This window comes from Hyposmocoma kahamanoa, unplaced genomic scaffold, assembly GCF_003589595.1.
Source record: "Hyposmocoma kahamanoa isolate Upper Pololo Valley unplaced genomic scaffold, ASM358959v1 93, whole genome shotgun sequence".
Taxonomy (NCBI): domain Eukaryota; kingdom Metazoa; phylum Arthropoda; class Insecta; order Lepidoptera; family Cosmopterigidae; genus Hyposmocoma; species Hyposmocoma kahamanoa.
The window spans coordinates 16,913,848-16,933,945 of NW_020654810.1; the positions used below are offsets into that span (position 1 = coordinate 16,913,848).

Below are 20,098 nucleotides of genomic sequence, written 5' to 3' on the forward strand. Positions count from 1 at the left end.
GTTTAAATTGAATTTTAATGATCAATGGTTTCAAGAAAATTGGGGACTTCGGGTCCATTTCAGATGACCGCGCGTAATCGTTCACCACAAATTCTTGCGCGCAACGCCAATTGCCTTTCGTCATCTGGACGTTCGACGCGCGGCAGGTTTGCGTCCATCTGAACCTAACTTTAATCGCAAATATCGGAGATGCACTACCACTGCGTGGGTCACCTATAGAAAGAACGTCGACAAGTCCCTGTTTCACCTTTGCCTTTTAAAACAGGAACGCAGTAAAGGTCACATTACTGCTTGGCTTAGTAGTATTTCAATGGACGAATTCTTTCAGAAGGAGCTCTGCTACTAGCGAAACTTTGATAAAACATACTTGTAAAAATCACTTAAAATTGAGGGTGTCAGTGTAAAAAGTCAGAAGTAACGATGCAGTAGGCATATAGGTTTTTATTGATCCGATCTCTTATACCCATTACTTTTTCAGATAAATCATCATCGTTGAGGACCTAGGTGGCCCAACGGCATGCACTATGGACACTTGATGGGGAGACCAATTTAGGAAATAAACTTTTCTAAATTGACCCTGGTCTGGGTGTTCTGGGAAGTGTCCCAGAGTGAATTCCGTTGTTCAGGTACTCATAGTACAGGGAATAAATTCCCTAGTTTGAGATCAGGCAATTGGTGACATTGGTGTGGTTGTCTATCAGTAAATGATTAACATCTTACCTTTAAAGAATTACTCCTCCCTTCACGTTTCAACATTACAAATACGGATTCACTGTTCACATATTGCGCCAAGTCTCTGATACGCAATTTGTTGTCGTGTGGCCATTGCAGGAAAATTACATAAATTGCCGTAATAAGATTTCCCTTCGGCGCCGGCGTCGCAATCGGATTGTTGCCGTTGTATTCTTTTTTCTTGCAAGTATACCAAGCATTCGTATTGAGGCTGTCTCTTTGGTGAAACCAGGGCGAAGTATCATAGATCGCTTCTCCATTATCTTCGAGCCACTCACCCAGTTTCATTAGTCTTTCTTGGAATATGGGCGTTATAGTGCCGTCTTCCTGTGCTCCGATGGTGATAAGTGCATTTCCTTGACATATAACGTATTTTATTTTAGTAACAGATATTTGTGATTTACTATATTAACTGAGATTGATGACCCTAATATTAATCTGTTTACTAACAATACCTTGTACTACATTACTTCTTTTCTTTTTTAATATTATTGAAAATTTTAATAAATAAGCGTTTTTGTTTGCACATTTCCCTTACACGTTACTTGCGCATTTAGTGATAAAAAAGACTCGGACTGGATTTTTTTTTTGGTTTATGCATTTTTGTTTTTTGTGAATCATTTTTTTTTATTAAGAACTATAGATAATCTCTTATTACCGTTCCTCGTACTGTTTTTGTAAATTTCTGTGTTTGCTAGCAACTAATAAAATGGTTTGTCTAACTATGTATATCACACCGACTTAACAATTGGGTACTATATACAAGTTGGTGACTATAATATTAAATAGTAAATATCTAAATATATACTGAGTGACCGCACTGTCATTTTGCTTTGGTGCGCAGGAAGCTCGGATAAGGACCACTGATTGGTTCAAAACATATTGAGCGAACTCGGCTCAAATACGTGATTTGTCCGTTTAGTTAATATTATTATTATTATATTCCGGGTACTGTAATATTATTTTAGCAAAAGTCGAGTCTTACCACCGCAGCTCACGGTCGTCACTATAGTTTCCAGAAGTGCCTCGATGCTCAAAACGTCTTCAGGTTGCACGTTCCTTCTAAAACCCCTAGAGTGCCTATCCAAAGTAAATACATTCTCCCACTTGTGTGGCACCAAATGTCCTGTAAAAAAATGAATTATTACTGCCGTTTCAAAACTTTTTTGTTTGCAAAGTGATATTGTAGCTACTATAACCTGTTTTTGTGAAAACTTCTTATTTATATTTTCTTTAAAGAATGAAATTAATTGCTTCAAATTTCACCACCCACAAAATTGTTTAGACCTTAAAAGCTATTGGTTGACAAGAGCCTTTTTTCAAGAGCACGTAAGAAGCACGTGCCAAGAAATTGGTCGCGCGTCTCCCGGAGAATTCTCGCGCAACCTTGGGAATATACGACAAACATTAAGTTTGGTGAGCCGCGTCAGGGAATTTCCGGTTCCGGAAATACCGGTTAATCCCGGTACTACTAGCGAGGTGCAATCTGTTCCGGTACCGTGATAACAGATTCCCGGTACTTCCAGTTATAGCATGATTATAGCAAGGAAACTACCTACCTACCTACTGCACTATGTGTATTATCGCCCGTTAGTAGCTTCGCACATTATAATGCTACTTGAAATTATTAATTAACTGCAATGTGATTTTACATGTTTTAAATTATGTTAAATTTAAAAGCAATTGTAGGAAATGAAACTATTTTTCCGGATTTAAATCGCGTATATTTGTTTTTTCAAACAAACCAACGTTTCGGGCCCTTTACAGGTACCATGGTCATGGTGGACAGAGTAGATTTAAATCCGGAAAAATAGTTTCATATTCTATGTGTAATTCGATTAATACAAATTATTTCTCAAATAGATATTTTGGATCTCAAATTTTAGTTTGATTAGATAATCAAGGTTTTCTTTATTAATTATTGTATTATTGTTACGTAAATTGTTAAATAGGTACGGACAATGTAATAAAAGCATACTTACTTGTTACAGTATAAGCTTTTTTTAAATGTCGGCTAGATCATATTTTTATAATAAAAAAAGGTTTTTTTACAAAAAAAAGGTCAAGAATATAACGGTCGGGCTAGCTACAATATCTGCTCGCAAATAAAACCGTTATGGGATAGGGAATGCTTCAACTTTACTTACATATGAGTGAAATATATTACCACCCTAATGATACTTACTAGGATTATATCTATCTTTACAGTTGTAGAAATCTCCATGGTGGCAGCTGATACCTTTGCCCCATCTGTCGTTGACTACTATCTCATCCTTAACAGGGCTTTCATTGTAAAGCCAGGTTAGGAGTTCTGGTGATTTCCAATAAGTATCATTGACATCACCGTCTCCATCGGCCCATAGAATGGAGGGTTTGTAGTTATTGATTAAAAATTTGATATTGGGCCAAACTATTTTGTCTGTATACGCAGTAGTGCCAAAAAGGTTTCCTCTGTCATGCGTGTACATTGTATTGAACCATTCAGATAACGAATAATAAACACCAAACTTCATGTTGCATTTTGTCATGGACTCTGATAACATTTTAACAATGTCTTTTTTTGGCCCTACATTGACTGAATTCCAAAAGCGACTTTGGGATGGATATAAAGCGAACCCGTCATGATGCTTTGCTGTGAAAACTACGTATCTAAAACACAAGAAGGATAATTTTATAAAACTCTTGTAATGGTCTATATCGGATATATCGGTCGGAACTATATTGTCTTGCGTCTGACAGCTAGCTATTCCAAATCAAGTCCATAGAAATCTGCACCTATAATCTGTCTTTTTTGAAATGGAGTAAAATGACAGTTCATTGCGCGAAAATGTGGGCAACATGCTTGCAAGCATTTAGTGATTGCTGTCGATAAATATTCTATCGATTATCGACTGAATGTTGGTCACGTTCATGCAATAAATAGCCAAACTTGTTTAATTTGAATTATCATCGGCACATTATTCATTTGCATTGTCAATTTTTTTTTAAGTTCATGCATACATACGTTTAGAACTATGTATATGTCTGTTAAAAATACAAAGAGGAGACATATTTTAAAGTTTTTTTTTTCACACATTTTAATTCAATATAGACAATCAAATCCGTCTCTTTCTATTAAAGTGCATAAGAATGAAAATTTATTTCGACACTGAACAACAAAATTTTACCTTCTTTCACAATCTTGTCAAAAACTTTCGGCAACAACTAAGACTATCTAAAATTTTATACTGGCAATCCTGCAATGTTTCAACTGCCTCCGTGGCCGAACGGTTACCATGCCGGACTGCCACGCAGAGGTCCCAGGTTCGATTCCTGGGCCGGGCGAAATATTTGTATGACCTACATTTATTTCTCTCGTGAGTTTGGGTGTAATTTGTGGTTGTCTATGTGTGTATCCATGGCACCCGCGACACAGGGTTTCCCTAGTGCGGGGCTATGTTGAGTGTGTGCGTTATTATTATTATTATAAAAAAAATGTCATTTTACTTCGTCTTCAAAAAAAATGAAATGTTTGTTTTACTCATCGTTTTTATACTCAATTGTTTATTTTCTTTTTGTTTATTGTTTGTTTCTATGACCTATAATTGTATGTAATATAAAATGTGTAATATAGTTAATAAACTACTTTCCCGTTCTAAATTTAATAGATTTTATTACTGTCGTCATAACTGTCACTACTTAAAAAAAAACAAAGGTATGTCTTGAAGGTAAGCCTGTAATGATTGCGAACTGCGAACATTTATTACGAGAGCCCTTATCTACCATAGCGGGAGTGGAGAAGAGATGTGTTTTTGTAACCAATAGTAATTCTTTAATTTGACATCTCCACATTACCGACAAAATAATGATAACCACGACTGATTGTTCTTACCGTCACTTGATATCATAAAAAATAATAATTGTGAAATATAATGAAACGTACTTTGCTCCAGAATCGAGGAAAATCTTAGCCCATTCATCAGGGTCAAATAAATCAGCCGTGAACATTTGTGCAAATTCTTCGTATGTAGTATCAGTGAGACTATTGTTACGCAGAAATTCCATTACCTCTGGGTCTCCTAGGATTTGGAAACATATCACAAAATTATACGGTTTTTGAGGATTTGCAACTTTTTTTAGGCTTTCGTCGGGACAGAAATATCTAGACGGCTAAAGGAGTCACAATGACATTATGTCGGCCAAAAAAAGGTTTAGGTACGTTTACATTTTATGCCTTCTCTTTCTGTCCTGTGGGTTTATGTGGTTCGATCGATTCCCGGGCCGGGAGAAATATTTGTATGGCCTACATTTATTATTCTCGTGAGTTTGGGTATAATTTGTGGTTGTCTATGTGTCCATGGCACCCGCGGCACATGGTTTCCCGCGGGGCTGTGTTGAGTGTGTGCGTTATTATTATTATTATTTGTTTACAAACTTAACGCCACGTTTAATTATGCGTTTTGTATCGCCCAAAAAGCGAAACGTACGACGTATTTTTCGGCTTTTGCTTTTGCTGATTGGTTCCCTAACAGGGAAGGGCAATTGAAACGTGGTGTTAGATTTCTACGAGCACACAGAAACTTGCTTACAGGTATAGCGCTGCCAGTCGATCTCTATACCACATTTATTTAACAAATTCAGGGTTAGATTATTTTGTAAGAGCATGTTACAAATATAACTAATATTGCGTTTAGAAAGGTGAGCATGGAAATGACGGCTGATAGGGGAGATTGGAAGAAAAATACAATGTTGTGCCGACCCCACTTCTCCTATAAGTGGGGTCGGTACAACATTGTTTCTTCCTATGAGGATAGGAAGAAGAAGATGAGATTGCGTTTAGAAATATTTACCTCTTTGTAAATAATACCAGAACCATTCACCATTAAAACTGGGCACAGAATACACCCCCCAATGAACCATAATGCCGATTTTTGCTGAATCGTACCACTGTGGCAAGGGGCGAGTATCTAAATCCTCCCATTCTGGCGAATATAATTTTGATAAATCACTAGTTTCTTTAAATGTTTCTGCGTTTGCTCCGAAAATAACATATAACATTATCACTATCATTGTCCAGGAGAAAATCACCTAAAACTAAACATAGGTATAGGTATAGTTCGATTGTTACATATTTCGATAATAAAAAGCGCTCCAGCAGGTAGAATTTTTTTATAATAATGATAATTGAGATTTACTAATTTTCGTTGCTATAAAACGTTTTAATTAAACACTTATCGAATAACATTTTTTTGGGGACCCCATTATTTCTATTGTCTACAGGTGACATCTAATTTTAGATGGACATTTTTGTGATAATACTCTAAACCTATAAATGAATAAAATGAAGTGTCTTATTACTTAATTTGACATAAGCTTAATTCTGGGGCTGATGTTTCCTTTTTCGGCTTCACAAGGCCTGTGTTAAGATACACTGCTCTTCTACATAGATAGAATTTGCTCTTAATTTGAATATTACTATTAAGATAGTGGTAAATACCTTTAAGCAAACGTTTAAATTTACTCTACACTACGTATAGTTTAGTGTTGCATTATATGTATATTAAAAAGTAACTAGCACGCGAAATAATTAATCAGATGTATAGGTATATTGCAGTATTGGAGAGACACGATATATGTCTGGGTAAAATGCATAGCAAAATAATACAACCTTACCACCAAGTGCATTTGATGATTCGCTATGTATTTTACTGTCTTATAGCGCTCCTTCACTTTGGCTTTGTAAATTATAATAAACAAAGTACAGCAAATGTATTACTACACGTTGCTATATTTCACTGTGTGGATCAGTTGTTGAGGTGCAGAAACTTGTTCATACTGAATAAATTCGCAGGTAGCTGTTGATTATTAGATTTTGTCTTTGTAAAGAAATAACTTGGATTACAATTGAGAATGATGTAACAATGGAATAGTTAACAACATATTTGTAATGTGGTACCTATGACTCGCCTTATTTTTGATATTGACGACCGGTGGCCTAATGAATTGCACTGTGGGGCTGGAAGATTTATGATGAAGATTAATAATCAAAATTCTACATAGATATAAAAAATTATAGCATAGTTTATAATCGGAAAAATATTTTGATTTAAGTAAAGAAGAGATCTATTGAAGATATAATTTAATTTCCAACTCTAATTTTTCTGGGTTTGATTTAAGGCTTTAATTATTGGGTTACAGATTATGGACAGTGAACGCCTCACGACACTTTACGTCGGCGTTGCGATGTTTGAGCGGTGACGCTGCGTTGTACTAAGTAATTAAATTAGAACAAATGCCATAATTATGGTGCCGGTGTAAAGGCGTAAGGCGACGGAATGTGTGTGCATCGGACAAGGGGCCAGGAGACGAAGCGAGGAGGGGTGCTGCGGTGCATAAGTAAGCGGGGCGTTACTTTTTTATATGATATCAAGTGACGGGATGAACAAGTCGTGCGCCTGATGGTAAGCGAGACACCTGTCTATAACAGTTGCAATGCCACTCAGAGCTTTTAACACAAAGATCTGAAGGACACTGCCACTGCGCCCGTCATCCTGAGACATAGGTTGATAAGTCTCATGTACCCTTACCTACTTAAGGTGGCAATACTTCCCTGGACGACCTCTTTCCCAAGGAGCTCTGCTGCTATGTGGTCTGTGACTGCTACGTTGCGATACTGCAATCCGCGTGTGACACTCGGTGCGTTGAATTCTTACCGTTGCGACGACGCAACGCAAGTGTCGACTAGCTCTAAATGGATATATACATTATGTATGTACTGCTACAGTGTGTTTCGTTTAGTCTGTATAGCCTCAGCGTCATTGAACAAGAAAATTTAATTTAATTCAAAATTAATCGTACACTGAAAAAAATGCATTGCTTTTTAATTTTTTAATCCGTTCTGTGATACATAGATAAAGCCAGAGAACTCCCACTGGCACATAACAGCTTTTTTTCTGGGACATGTCCTTAGACATTAAAGATACATTGTGCCGCACTTACTTCTGACGGGAAAGATTGCTGGAAGCAGAAAAACAGATCGCAGAAAAACCATGGCTTGATAATATTAAAGAATGGACAGGCAACTTATTGCGGGTTTCCTACGTGATTGCGAATGACGATACTGTGAAAACGGTTGCGCGAAAGCTATAACGCACGACGGCTTATTTTCACGAATGTTCAGTTGCGCGAAAGTTTAAAAGCGCGATGGTTAATTTGCGCGAATGACGATAGCACGAAGACAAATGGAATGCGCGAATAGTTAATACTACGACTTGCTCGGCACAGAGGGCTGTATGCAAGACTGGTGGCCAACATTCACTAGAAGGAGAGATACTGTTAGAAGATGAATTTAATTATGTTGTGTTTCATTTACGTGATTGGAATGTTTCTTTTTTCAGTCTAAAATTTAAGGTGATATTAAAAGTCTTTAATACTTCTCAACTTTATTGCCAAAAAGTTCTGTTCGAATTAGTAATCTTCAATGCCCAGGCATATTTTTCTTCGGAGCGAGATTTGCCCGGTAAATTCACCCTTACTGAGTCTGACGTAATCGTGAACTGAAAATATAGGTACGTAATAAATTAATGAGGCTATATTAATTTTTATTAATGTGTTTTAAGTGATTGCACATGGCGACTTTTGATAGTGATACAAACGTGTTTTTCATTAACTGTAAACAGTGATGTATTGCATCGATGGAGTGACTCATGTTTATACATTAAAAACATATGGCTGTATCGATGCAAACACTGTATTTATTAAATTGATGCTTAAGCACATTTAAACGATGCAGATACACGTAAGCATCGCGGCAAAATGGCGCAGAGGAGTGAATCTTCAATACCCTAAAAACAGTGTCGCGGCTGTATCGCGTTTGCATCGATACCATATTGCGTTTGCATCCCGGTCGTATCGCTGCTTAAGTCACAATCGCGACTGAGTGTCGTATTCTAGAACTCTACTCAATGCTCAAGTCAGGATTTGAGTAAGGTTTAAAGCACTCGAAATCATACTCAAGTCCCTGCCATTAGGGTCGTATTTCCAGTGCTTGTGTTGCCAGTGCAATCCTGACTTGAGCATTGAATAGAGTTCTAGAATACGGCCCTGAGTCACTTCAGATGCGCTGTTAAATGTCGCCGTGTGTAACCGCTCTTACATTTGCTTGCAAGTAACAAAAGCATTGTAAATGTGTATAGTAGTACAGCGCGGTGATAGCTTAATATTATTTTATCTCATCACAAATTAATTATTACTTTAATTAATTTGTGATTAAATTATTAGGAATCACCGTTTTATTATATTGTTATGTATGTTTGTTTACGAGATATGTATTTATGGGTCTTTGTAACTTGGTTATAAATAAATAAATAAATAGAAAAACGGTTGTTTCTCGATCGAGAAGTTGACGCTTCGAATGTCTGCGGCGGTGGCATAGATATATCTATGGGCGGTATATGACTTCATTTCAAAGTTAAGTGTATTTGCGAATGTTTAGCAGCAATACCTCTTGGTAATGGTAAAGGAAAATATCGTGACGAAACCTGCACGTAGAAGAAGGATCACAACCCTTGGAAAATTAATCAAGTTCCCAATCTGTATTGGCTCAGAGTCGCGGCCTTTCAAATAACAAAATAACTTAACGTCTTTAATGTATAGTGGATGCTATATAGTAAAATCTGCCAAAATGGAGCAGCGAAGAACTTATCTTTCGGCGATCAATGGTACAGTAGGTATACCATTTTCTAAGGCCCAGACTGCCGAGTCACTCAAGATTTATGGAAACTCCTATTTCTACCACTCTTAAAAATAAATTATTATCAACTGGTTTACATTCTCTCACTATGACAACAAAAGTTTTAAATGTACGTACACTTAAAGAAGAGGGGCCTTCAGAGTCGAGCAATTCAATAATAAAGCTCATGTTCTGTATAAAATGAACCAAGTTTCCCATCAGCAAAATATTATCGATTGGCCATTTTAAGAAGAATGCATAAATGTCTGTAAATATTACTTTTGTCTTAGTCAGAGTATTCGCAGTTTCAATCTGTTTCTTTTTGCCGGTGTACCATACATACGGATTAAGAGTGTCATTTTGGTATAACCAAGGCGAAGTATCATAAATTGCTTCTCCGTTAATTTTGAGCCATTCGCCCAATTGTAGAAGTCGTTCTTCGAAAAAAACTGGTATAATTCCTTCTTTCGTAGGGCCGACGTTAATCAATGCATTGCCTTTAGGAAAAACAGAGATCCACATTTATTCTAATTTATGTGAGGTATACCGTGAGATAGTAAGTGATAATAGACAGACGATAACGATGTTCTATATTTTATAAAATACAATAACAAAAATGTAATAATTTCGGACGAATGAGTTCACGTAACTCTTATCGAAAGACCTTTTATTATAGTCAATGACACGATATCGGTTCATCGTAATATTATCCTTTGTTGTGTTAATTAATAACTCTAAATACCACTCTAACCTTGCACAAGTTTATTGTTAAATACCGGCACCTAAGTACACTATTCACGTACCATATTGAATATGAAAATCAATTACAAGATCTCTAATCAAAAAGTGGAACCATCAGAAGAACTCTGTAGATCTCAGAAATCACAGTACATAGTTATCTAAGTAATACATAAATCAATTGTACAGTTTATTTTATCTGAAATGATTCGGCCTACCTCCACAGCTCACTACAGTCACAACAGTTCCTAGTAATTCATCAAGCTGAAGTAACTCGTCATCCCGTACATCATTTCTACAACCCCAAGATACCTTATCGAGTTTAAAAGCATCCTCCCATTTATGTGGCATCAAGTATCCTGTAAAGTTAGTACTATAAACTGTTTAAATTCATCATTATCAACGTTAGGAGCAAGAAGCCGTCCACTGCTGAATGAAGACTGAAAATGGAGAAAATCACTTTTTACTGGTTAAAAGTTAGCATTCCAAGTTTTGATTGCAGAAGTATAAAGGCCTATCCAGATAAGCGATAGTCACTACCGCTGTGGGTAGCGAAAAATACCGCACGGTATCCCGCTGCGCATTTGTATGAAGTTTCGTGGCAAAAGCGAAACTGAAATATATACCGATAATAATATACCGCCCAGATGGCGGATGGCGCGAATACCTACCTCACCAGTTAATTAGTGACGATTAGTTGACATAACAGAAGGACTCATTTGCGATTATGACGTCGAAACAGTGAAATGTTAAATTTATAGAGATTACGCGTTTACACATGGTTATAGTGTGGTCTTATTCTCTGGCAGCATAGAGGTGATAGTCTAGTAAAATAAAAAAAGTGTACCTTCCCGTAGCGGTAGCGATACCCACTTAGGTTTGAACTGTAGGAATACCGCATACCCACTTGGATTTCGCTACCCACGGCGGTAGCGACTATCGCGTATATTTGAACATGACATCCTTTTCAGACTAAAAACACACACATGGTTTTCAACGTTGCATACGATATTCAATAGTTAATATTCGGTTACCCAGCGTAAGTATTATTATTTGGTTATATGAATAACACCATCGATGGACCAGGCAAATTTTTTGGAGCAGCCTGACAATGGTTCTTGTAAAAGTAGTCGTAATTATCATCATTCTCCACCGGTATTTTATTGTCTATCTTCATTGTACTGTACCTTCATTACACCCAGGCAATGCAATAAACTACCTTACCAGGATTGAAGCCATCATCGCAATTATAGAAGTCTCCATGTTTACACCAGCTGTCGTGACCCCACCTATCATTGACTACTATTTCGTCTCTGACAGGGCTCTCATTGTAAATCCAGGCCAACATTTCACGCGATTTCCAATAAGTACAGCTTGCTTCCCTGTCACCATCGGACCATAACACGGATGGTTTATATTCATTGATTAAATATTTAATGTCTGGCCAAACTATTGTGTCCGTATAATTAGTTGTGGTATAATCTCTTTTTCTATCATCTCTATAGAGTTTATTAAACCATTCATATAGAGAGTAATAAAGGCCAAATTTCATGTTGTGTTTTCTTATTGACTCAGAAAGAGCACCAACAATGTCTCTTTTTGGTCCTACGTCCACTGAATTCCAATTCGATCGCCCTGATGGAAACAGGGCAAAGCCGTCGTGGTGCTTGGAAGTGAAAACAACGTATCTGAAAACATAATAAACGATGAGTATAAAGTGCTCCATTTTTTTGTATTGAAATGGAATTAATAAAATGATTATTCTGCTGTCATTATGAATACTATGAAAGCATTTCGAGAATTAAAATATTATTCCTACCAAGTCGCTAAAATAAAACGAAATTATCTAAAAAAATAAAAGAACCTCGCTCCAGCATCAGCAAATAGTTTCGCCCATTTGTCAGGTTCAAAGAGTTCGGCTGTAAACATCGATGGGAATTCTAGATACGAATCGTATTTATTGGCAGCCATAAAATTCTTCACCTTTTCGTCACCTAAAACGCAATGCTACAAGTAAATAGGATCGCACACGGCACCATGCTTCGGCGTGAAATTGGGGCGTATCGCGGGGTATGCTAATTTAGCAGCTAAACGAAGTGCTATGGAAAGCATTGCCTGCTTTGCCGCAGCTGTGTAGTTAGGCTGCGAAGCAGCAGACAATCCTTGTTACAAATCACACCGCAGCGGTAGCAACTCTCGCACGGGGTGCAACGTGTGGAACCATAAAAGCATATAGACGCGCCGCCACCTTAATTTATTTTACTATTTTAAGAAAAAAGTATACATACTACAATAATAAATAATGAAAAGCACCCTTAAACAGTACTTGGGTTTGTTTCGACTATAAAATTCAATAATCTTTATATCGTACTTATGTATTGAAACATTGCTGAAAAGTAGGTGTTCGGTTAAGCACATAAAAATATTAGCATTGATATCAAATAAAATTTGTTTTTATTTATATGTTGGTTTTATGTTTTTCTTTTTAACCAATTTCAAAAAGGAGGAGATTCTCATCGAATTTAATAGTGGTCGGATTTAAATTTGAAGAAAATATTCCACCTCTAAGGGTGGCAAACTAGGTGATGAATGATTTTGACGTCGGTTTTTTTAGTACACTGTACTGATACCATTTTATTGTCTTATCTACATTTTAATTTCTGGTATTGTTTTTTTTTGTTCTTTTGTTGGCTTTAATTTTATTTTGTTATATGGCATTTGTTGGTGTTTATTGTGGTATTATTAGTGGTAATAAAAGTGTATTTCATACTACATTTTAAGCTTAAGTTTAGATAATCAGTAGGTTAACTCACTATCTATTCGGGCTTAGTTTGTAAGGCTTTAGACATATAAAAATAATTACCATTCTCCAATTCAAACCAGAACCATTCGGACGAATAACATGGCACAGCATACGGTCCCCAATGCACAAAAATGCCAATTTTTCCTGAATCATACCACTTGGGCGCCGGACGGGCATCGAGATAAACCCAATCTGGAGCATAATTGTTATAATTTACCTTGCCAGCTTGTGAGTAAAAACTGCCAGATTCTTCTATGGAGTAAGTTTGGAGAATGATAATTAAGAGTAACAATCCCATTGTTCTGTGAAATAAATAATTTCATGATTGATGTCAAACAATGTCAGGTACAAACTGTTCAAGTATTTCAAAAAAATTAAGGTTTTGGAATAACTACTTAGTCAAGAAACGTGCTACGTGCGCCGTCTTTGTTGGAAGGTATTGTTATATATAAATTAGAATTAGTTAAATATGCGACACACACACAGGAAAATGCACACATTCACAACTTATCTTTTACCTATACACTAATATATTGATTTATTAACTTTTGTTACTTTTTCTGAACTGTGAATTAATTACCAACCTTTCATACTAAAAACTGTTTTATTTAATTTAGTAAACTATAAAAGTAGTTGACCGGAATCAGATGATAAGTACTTTAATCCGGTTTTATCGTTGACATACTGTACCCACCAAATTTATGTAAAATTCAGCTTAACCTAATCAATAAATATAATGATATATTCATTTCCAAGCAAAACATTAAAACTAGGACGGCCAACATATAAAAATATTAAATACGAAATAAAAATGTTTATAAAGTGAAATTGATGAAATAGTACGTAATTAGCAATGGAAAAACGAATAGCAAAATTCGGAGAGGCTATCACGACAGAATATGCCAAGGTCGGGAGATGATACATGAAAAGTGAGTAAATTGTCAAAGTGCGAGAAATAACTTACAATAGCAAATTTAAATAATTTAGGCACTAATATTTTAGTAAATATTAGTTGCAACTCTTTCAGGAATCAGGAAAAGTAAGGGTGTTTACTAGATAACGTATAGTGAGAAAGATGAAAATGATAAGGGTCCGTAGTTTCACATTACAGGACATGTGCGTTAGTCTAAACTATGTAAGTAGTTAGCACATTTTCAAATCGGTAAAAAACCTTATTCGTTATTTATACGATTTGGAATTTTTATTAACTAACGACTTATATTACTTACACGGAAGTGTGAGATCACTTGTTCGTTTACGCAAAGCGTCGAGCAGACGGTAATAACGTGTTACTAGCAATTGGTTTATGCTTGGCTTTATCAATTGAAAAAGGAAAAGAAAAAATAACAATAATAAAAAACACGGACAATATAGAAGTAGACAAACATGGTGGTTTATTTCCATAACTTCAAGATAAATTATAAACATTGACGTTTATTTCCATATATTTCCGTGATTATAGATGACATCATTACCATCATTATCATCATTGTGAAGTCGTCCCACTGCTGGGCAAAGGTAGTATAATTAATAATATTACACTACCATGCTGCCCCTAAGCGGGCAGGGAACTCAAATTCATAGGTAAGTAAATTACACTTAAAATCGTTATATTGATTAAACTACTGATGAGATGCTACTACAGTTAGGTTATAATAACATTCATGATAATTCGTTTATTTGCTTAAAACCTGGTATAACAGAAGATGTTGCAAGAGACAGTGCCAGTACAAACATGTTTCGCATGTATTAAATAGCATGCAAATGTCTAGTTACATATTGTCATTCAGACTACCACAACCTTAGAGGGTGGAAAAAAAGGAAAGTATAAGAGATAGAACTCACGAAGCGAGTTTGACCCGCGCCCGCTGCGGTTGCGAGACAGCTGTTTTATTTCAACACTCACGATACCGCAGGTTTGTGCGGTCACGAAGCCGCCGCGGTTGCGGAACGGCCCGCAAACTTGGCGGGAGAGGATCGCAAGGCGCGCGGTTATTTACGATCGATCGAGATCGTCAGTTAAGTCTCAGACGTCGCCAGGGACTCACAAACGAGCTATCGTGTTATACTTACTTCATCAACGAATTAAAAGAAGAAGGCCTAAAACATTCAGGGTGCATCCTCTGATTCCGGAAAGAAATCGTTACGGATTATTCGTTTTCTTATTAATGAGTTAAAAAAACAAGAAGACAAATTCTTTAATTTTATTCGGATGTCCGTATCTACTTATTCAGAACTTTTAAGATAAAACGGTAACTGGTAGGAAATTAATTGATCGACTTCAACATCCATAACTTGAGAAACGCGCTGCCAAATCGAAAATCAATCACAAAATGGCGTGGGAAGGAAACACGCAAACCGCGCGCGCGTAACTCACGACCGCAGAGTGCGCGGGCGACACCCGCCAAGCGCGCGTTGAACCGCGTACCGCGTGGTTTGCGGCCGCCGCGAGTAACCGTCTCCGCTGCGGGCGTAAAACGCGTCGTGAAATGTGCTACTAAATTTGGCACACATTTCTACATTCTTCGGAGGCCGCGGTCCCGTCACCGCGGCGGGCGCGGGTAAAAACCGCTCCATGAGTTCTTAGCCTAAGACCACAACACAATAATAATAAAAATGTCACAAACATAATGTCAACATCCGATTTCGCGGCTGCTTAAAAGGAACAGTACGCTGTCTCTTGACTTATATAACACTTATAATTCTTGAATCTAAGAACTGGATCAACTAGTTTGAAAATCCAGCTGCAATTGGAGGGGCTCCTGCTGGGGGGGTTCGACTCTACGCGCCAGCAATCACGCAACACATCTGCTCATAGTCATCCGACTGATCGCATGACTATACGATAAACAAAAAAAGAAAAACAAACATGTCAAATTACAAATTAATTACTTATATTTATAGGTATAATCTTACATTTCATTACCTGTCAAATATTTCGTCTACGTCGTCGTAAAAAATATTTTTATTTAACCACTTGTACTGCTTTGTTTTTAATAAACTTAAGTGTAATAGTTTAATCTCAAGTGGTATTTTATTATGTACATATGTCAACACACATTTTAAATAACTTTTACTGTATTTAGCAGTCTTAGGAATAGTGTCAAGTACAAGTCTATTCGGGTTTCTGCAGTCTAGTATTCACATCTCAGCCTTTTTAAATTCCGTATATATAATGGTGGTAGTGGCAACAGACCAAGGCTCTGTAACAAAGGTCTGCATGTATCGTCTGGGGAATTCCACAAATTTTGTTAGGTACCATAAATTCAAATTCATTTATTCTCAGACCAATTAGTCATTATTTGTTAGTGACAATCTAATGAGTTAAGTTAGTAGAAACATCATCTACCCATTTATATGTCCCACTGCTGGGCACGGGTGTCCTTCCAGATAAGGGTTTATGGCTATAGTCCGCCACGCTGGCCCAATGGGGACTTCACACGTTTCCCGAGGGTTGTGAACCTTCTTCAACGTGCAGGTTTCATCACAATGTTTTCCTTCATCGAAACGCTCATGATAAATTTCAAATTAAATTTCGCACATAAATTCCGTGAAACTCAGAGGTGCGAGACCGGATTCGAAACCACTACCTTCTGCTTGAGAGGCAGTATGTCAAACCATTAGGTTACCACGGCTCCTAGTAGAAACAAGAAGAACAATTACAATATATTAAATTAAATTACATTATTATTATAAATACATTATTATACGTTCACGTGTAACTCGGTGAACGTACGGAAAACAGCCGAGTCCATTCGTCCTGACATCATCCTCAGGTTACCTTTCGTGCTCCCACGCAATCGCAACATCTGTGACGCATTTTTTGCGCATGATTGCGTAAAAATCACCAACACACGCATCCGCAAACATGCCAGAGGCACTGCAAAAGCGTGGAAGCCGCAACAGAACCTTAAAGATATTATTGTACATTACACTTAAGGCGTGAAGTTGGTCCACAGTGCACCTGTATAAAAATTATAAGTCATTTTTACAAAGTTATTTCGTACTACGACACTGTTGTTATATTTTTTACTGCATTGTAATTATTATAAAATGAAAATGTCACATTTAGGCTACTGTTCGTTCACTACGTGGACTTCCATGAGAAGAACGAGTAAGAAATTCTAGGGATTGCTCTTTTCAAATAAACTCAAATGCTATGTATGCACTTTGAATCAAATTTGTGTGGAATCTGGAGCCATGTCGTATTTCCATACATCTTTATGTAACACGTAGTCTTCAATTTTGTAATATGACTTTTCAATCAAAATATTTTTAATGGAGTTTTTAAACTTAGGAAGTGATAATCTTAATATATGCTCCGGAATCTTATTGTAAAAACGTATACAGTTCCATACAAAAGAGTCTTTTACCTTGGTTAAACGAAATCGTGATACCATGAGTTTGGACTTAGATCTAAGGTTAATATTATGGATATCTTTTCTCTTATTGAAATTATGTATATTTTTGCGGGCATATAAAATATTTGAGTAAATGTACTGTGATGCCACAGTCATGATACCAGTCTCCTTAAAATTTTTTTTGAGAGAAACCCGAGAGCCTAGACGGTACACAGAACAAATCGCTCGTTTTTGCAATACAAATATGGTTTGAATATCTGCCACTTTACCCCACATCAACAGACGCATCCGCAAACATGCCAGACGCGTTGCAAAAGCGAGGAAGCCTCAACAGAACCCTAAAGATGTTATTGTACAGTCAAAAGCATGTCAAGCTTTACACTTTGGACTTTGGACCATTCGAAGTAAAACGGAACAAAAGAGTAACAGAGATAAACAAACTTTTCTCTCACACGCGTCACACTTTTTGTGCTGCACTAGGCGTTACTTGTTTGCGTGTCGTACGGTGACTGCAAAGCAACAAAATGTGCGTGGTCGAGTAGTACCTAGTAGTCTAACCGAGCAGAACTGGTTTTATAGTTTTAGCATAAATAAGCGAAAAGTGATAAAAATATACTTTGAGCTGACGTGCTCGTAGTTTCTAACACTTATAAATTTGATAATCTGAGAATGTTGTAAATTGTTTCTAATTTTTAATACTTATCATGTTCTTACTTAACTAACTGTTTTTCTTTAGCATAATAATAATGTTGTATAATAAAATCAATATAAAAACTTACATTATTTTGATAGTACCTATATGATGTTTAAATAAGAAAATTAATATTAAATACTCATATTATTTTAAACTTTCTAATTCAAGAAGAAAAGATGCGTCTAAGAATAATGTCATAGCAAAGTAATAAAAAGCTAAAAATATGTTTTCATATCGAATTCTTAGGTTTTTGCGATTGTTACACGTAGGAAATGAAACTATATTTTAATATTTAAATCGCGTATATTTGTTTTTTCAAACAAACCAACGTTTCGGGCTCTTTACAGGTCCCATGGTCACGATTTATGTCAACTGTAACAAATATACGCGATTTAAATCCGGAAAGAATAGTTTCATTTCCTATATATTTTCATAGTTGATCACTATAAATAGTTATAGGTATACTTAAGTATTAAGATAGAATGCTGAGCTTCGGTAAGGCGTCGATATTTCGCCTAGTAATAATAAAATACATTCATATACTCGAATGTTCCCGAACCTAAAATCTATACTCTATGTCATTGACTTACAATTATAGTTTAGATCATTTTATGTTAAAAATTAATTTAAAAAAGTTGTCTGCTTTCATCGCTATTTTGCAAACCAGTACAACAGACCACTTTGCAACATTTCTATCACTGGCAAAAGTTAAAAATCATCGTAATTCTCAGAAAACTAGGAAAACAATCGATTATGAACAAGCTCTAAAGTATTTGCAAGAAAGGAAATTGTCAGAACTTTTGTTTTGTGATGACCCCTGCTTAATAGTAGAACGTCTGATTCAAACCTTAATTGACTCCATAAACGAAAATTGTACCATTCGAATAATTCCAAATAGTAAGCGCACGATAAAGCCATGGATTACTAGTGGCATACTACGTTGTATTAGAAATCGGAAGAAATTGCAGAAAACTCTCCGAAACTACCCTTACAATAATATTGCAAAGGTAACAACATACACTCGATACAGAAATTTTTGTAATAATCTCATTAAAAAATTAAAAAGAAAATACGAAAGAGACTTACTTACTAACTCAATTAAAAATAGTCGATTACTTTGGAAAAATATAAAAACCATTACTTATACTAATAAACCAAAAAGTCAAAGCTCAGAATTATTGAATACAAGGTCGAACTCCTCCATTGCTGTAAATATCGGTAAAAACCTTGCTCGACAAATCCAGACTAAAATAACAGATGACCCTTACGCTTTTCTGCAGAGACTCCCCACTCAGTTAAATACATTTGTATTACTAGATACGGATCTCGATGAAGTGGAAAGAACTCTCATGAGCCTCAAATCTGACAGTGCCCCAGGGTGGGACAACATCTCCACTAAATATCTAAAGTTTGTAAGATTCGAAGTAGTTCCGATTATATGTCACATTATAAACCTTTGTTTCAAAAAAGGCATTTTCCCCGCCCAACTAAAAAAGTCTATTATTACCCCAGTTCATAAAGGGGGTGACAGAGACGACGTCAACAAATATAGGCCGATTTCAGTTTTGCCGGCCATATCTAAAATAATAGAAAAAATAATTAATACTCGACTACAACAATATCTCGACAAACATAAAATTTTATCTTCGTCTCAATTCGGTTTCAGACAAGGTAAATCAACTGAGGATGCAGTTACCTCTTTGACTTCATTAATAACAGAACACCTCGTTGTGGGAAATAAATGCCTGTCAGTTTTCCTAGATTTAAAAAAAGCCTTTGACACCGTCTCTGTCCCAATCCTAGTGCGCAAACTGGAGAAAATCGGAATCAGAGGTAAACCTCTAACTCTCCTTAAATATCTTTCTGATAGGAAGCAAAGTGTTAAAATAGGAGATTGTAGTAATGTAGAACTGGATGTGACGTACGGCGTTCCCCAGGGAAGCATATTGGGTCCTACTCTATTTTTAGTCTATATAAACGACCTATGCAAAAAAAAAACCACACACACACGCACACGCACACGCACACGCACACGCACACGCACACACACACACACACAC

General features: G+C 36.4%; 2 protein-coding genes across 2 annotated transcripts in view; both read right to left on the bottom strand.

Annotated features, from left to right (window-relative positions):
- LOC113237544 (putative alpha-L-fucosidase) overlaps positions 1 to 4,860 on the bottom strand; it is a 6,697-nt gene extending 1,837 nt beyond the window's left edge. Inside the window, exons 1-4 of the mRNA XM_026474088.1 lie at positions 4,655 to 4,860; positions 2,918 to 3,381; positions 1,718 to 1,858; positions 721 to 1,088 (exon numbers count right to left, since the gene is read on the bottom strand). Of these exons, the coding sequence (XP_026329873.1) occupies positions 721 to 1,088; positions 1,718 to 1,858; positions 2,918 to 3,381; positions 4,655 to 4,776 (1,095 nt within the window). The 5' untranslated portion in view covers positions 4,777 to 4,860. The remainder of the gene's footprint in view (positions 1 to 720; positions 1,089 to 1,717; positions 1,859 to 2,917; positions 3,382 to 4,654) is intronic.
- A 5,635-nt stretch (positions 4,861 to 10,495) lies between these two features.
- Positions 10,496 to 16,018, bottom strand: LOC113237533 (putative alpha-L-fucosidase). The gene is made up of 5 exons (XM_026474070.1): positions 15,910 to 16,018; positions 13,044 to 13,285; positions 12,045 to 12,174; positions 11,400 to 11,868; positions 10,496 to 10,539 (listed from the first exon to the last, which is right to left on the bottom strand). Exons 2-5 carry the CDS (start codon positions 13,279 to 13,281, stop codon positions 10,531 to 10,533), a joined length of 846 nt encoding a protein of 281 aa, XP_026329855.1. The 5' UTR covers positions 13,282 to 13,285; positions 15,910 to 16,018; the 3' UTR covers positions 10,496 to 10,530.
- Between the last annotated feature and the right edge of the window lie 4,080 nt (positions 16,019 to 20,098).